This window comes from Pistacia vera, unplaced genomic scaffold (genome assembly GCF_008641045.1).
Source record: "Pistacia vera cultivar Batoury unplaced genomic scaffold, PisVer_v2 Contig143, whole genome shotgun sequence".
In the NCBI taxonomy this organism is placed as follows: domain Eukaryota; kingdom Viridiplantae; phylum Streptophyta; class Magnoliopsida; order Sapindales; family Anacardiaceae; genus Pistacia; species Pistacia vera.
In genome coordinates, this window is record NW_022195500.1 from 750715 (window position 1) to 753129 (window position 2415).

At 33.3% G+C, this 2415-nt stretch overlaps 1 protein-coding gene across 1 annotated transcript; it reads left to right on the top strand.

The window, feature by feature from the left end:
- Positions 1 to 66: 66 nt before the first annotated feature.
- On the top strand, positions 67 to 2072 carry LOC116123566 (glutamate receptor 2.8-like). The gene is made up of 3 exons (XM_031409316.1): positions 67 to 294; positions 745 to 1238; positions 1554 to 2072. Exons 1-3 carry the CDS (start codon positions 75 to 77, stop codon positions 2070 to 2072), a joined length of 1233 nt encoding a protein of 410 aa, XP_031265176.1. The 5' UTR covers positions 67 to 74.
- Positions 2073 to 2415: the final 343 nt, after the last annotated feature.

A 2415-nucleotide genomic window follows, 5' to 3' on the forward strand; every position in this document is an offset into this window, starting at 1 on the left:
TTTCACTCCTCTCCCTTTCCCTTATTTCTTATTTATTGTTTTAAAAAAAAAAAAAAANAGAATCTGGTGTGTCAATGGTGGTTTTGGTGAAAGATGATGAGAAGAAAGACTTCTGGATATTCTTAAAGCCATTGAGTTTGGATCTTTGGTTAACAACTGGCTTAGTCTTCATTTTAACAGGTTTGGTTATATGGGTTCTTGAGCATCGTATAAACACCGAATTCAGAGGACCTCTAGAGCATCAACTTGGCACAATATTTTGGTTCTCCTTCTCCACACTCGTCTTTGCTCACAGTAATTAACTTCCAAACTGATTACATTTCTTTCTTCTGCATAAAATTGAAAGGTTTATAATAGTTTATATTGAGATATTTTGGTTCGTTTTATTGTTAATGGAGATCATTTTAAGAATTAGAATCAATTTTAGGTTATGAGAGTTCGGCATGATGGATGATGTGCAACAGTAGTTATCGTTTTTAATTCAGAATATATATTTATATGTGTGTGTTTTTTTAGTAATTATATAATATATATAATGAAATTTCCAAAAAGTAGGTAAGAAAAATCTGCTCTATAATTTATATTTATATATAACCGATTTTAGGTAACAAACACACGTTAAATATTGCGTCTCGTTATGTAATATAATTTATATTCATACATAATCTCAATGTTTGTTATCACTTCTGATCGTGTGATATCTTAGAAGTTTATTAAAAATAGTGTTTTTATGTGTGGTTTCAGGAGAAAAGGTGGTGAACAATTTGTCAAAATTTGTGTTGATTATATGGATTTTTGTGGTACTCATCTTGACACAAAGTTACACTGCAGGTTTAGCTTCAATGTTAACAGTGAAGCAGCTGCGGCCTTTGTTTGATGATGTGCAAGAGATCAGAAAACATGGCTACTTTGTAGGATACCAGAATAATTCTTTTGTGAAAGATCTCTTAATGAATCAACTGAGATTTAATGAAGAAAAATTGAGGCCTTATAACACCCCAGAAGAGTATAATGTAGCATTGTCTAAAGGAGAGGTGGCTGCAATTTTTGATGGAATCCCATACATAAAGCTCTTCCTTAATAAGTACTGCTCCAACTTCATGATGATCGGACCTATCTACAGAACTGACGGATTGGGCTTTGTAAGATTCTTTATTCATGTTATAACATTCAAACATTCAATTGTGTATAAGCTTGGCCTTAATTTGTATCCTTGCTTCATAAGATATATATACATGGTTGATTAAAAAAAATGAGAACTTCCACAATAGATTTATGTAGTGAATTTCTAATAGAGACATCCTAGAGTTGTTAACATGCAGACTATAAGTCAGCGACTAGTCTCTGAATTGGGGAAATGCAAAAAATCAAAGTCAAGGATACAGGGTGCAAAACTCAAAACCAACATTTAGTTGTTAGCCTTTAGTTTATACATTTAAAATTTCAGGATGTTCGCACTTTAAATTTCCCATATATACATATATTTATAATATTTTTTATGATCACTATAATTCCAATGAATTAATATGGTGATACATATCTTCTTGTTTCAGGCCTTTCAACAAGGTTCCCCACTGGTTCCTTACATGTCAAGGGCAATTTTGAAGGTGACTAAAGACAAAGATAAAATGGAAGCAATTGAGAGAAAGACTTTTCGCAGCAAACCAACTTGTGAAGATAAAAGCGTGACAATTTCTTCGGGTAGCAGTCTCAGTGTCTACAGCTTCGGGGAGCTCTTTATAATCACAGGAGTTGCTTCCATTTCTGCACTCTTGTTGCATCTCTTCAACTTCATTCGTTCACACTGGCCTGTCTTGAATGACCACCATCTTCACTCTGAACGATCCTTCCTGGCGAAAATCGTTGATTTGATAAAGCATTTTGACAAAAAAGATCACTTTTCATACCATTTCAATAGAAGTGAATTAAGAGTATATCCTACACAAAATCTAGAAGCCAATGTTGTAGCTTCAGTTCCTAATCATATTGCTGATATGCAGAACCATTCAAGGACTTCTTCCGAAGGAGGAAAGGATAATGATACATCTATTGATACACTACACGCATCTTAGACGTATAATGTAGAGATTAGATATATTCTCCATGTAAAGTAGTAAATTATGTCGAGCATATGGTTGCAGATTATTATGTTTTATCTTTTTTAAGAGAGTAAACAATAATTTAATGACACTTCCTCACCCATATACTTTTAAAGTGTTATTTTAATATTCAAATTTATGTTTCGTTTCCAATTTTGGCATTGTTGCGACCCCATACTACTACCATTCTCTTTCCTGATCATCACTCACCAAAACCCATCAAACTCTACTCCTGTCAACCTTACTAATTGTTGATAATCGAGCGATTAGGTTTTACACAGTTGCCTCTCCCAAGTCAAATTCTGATCAGTCCTAA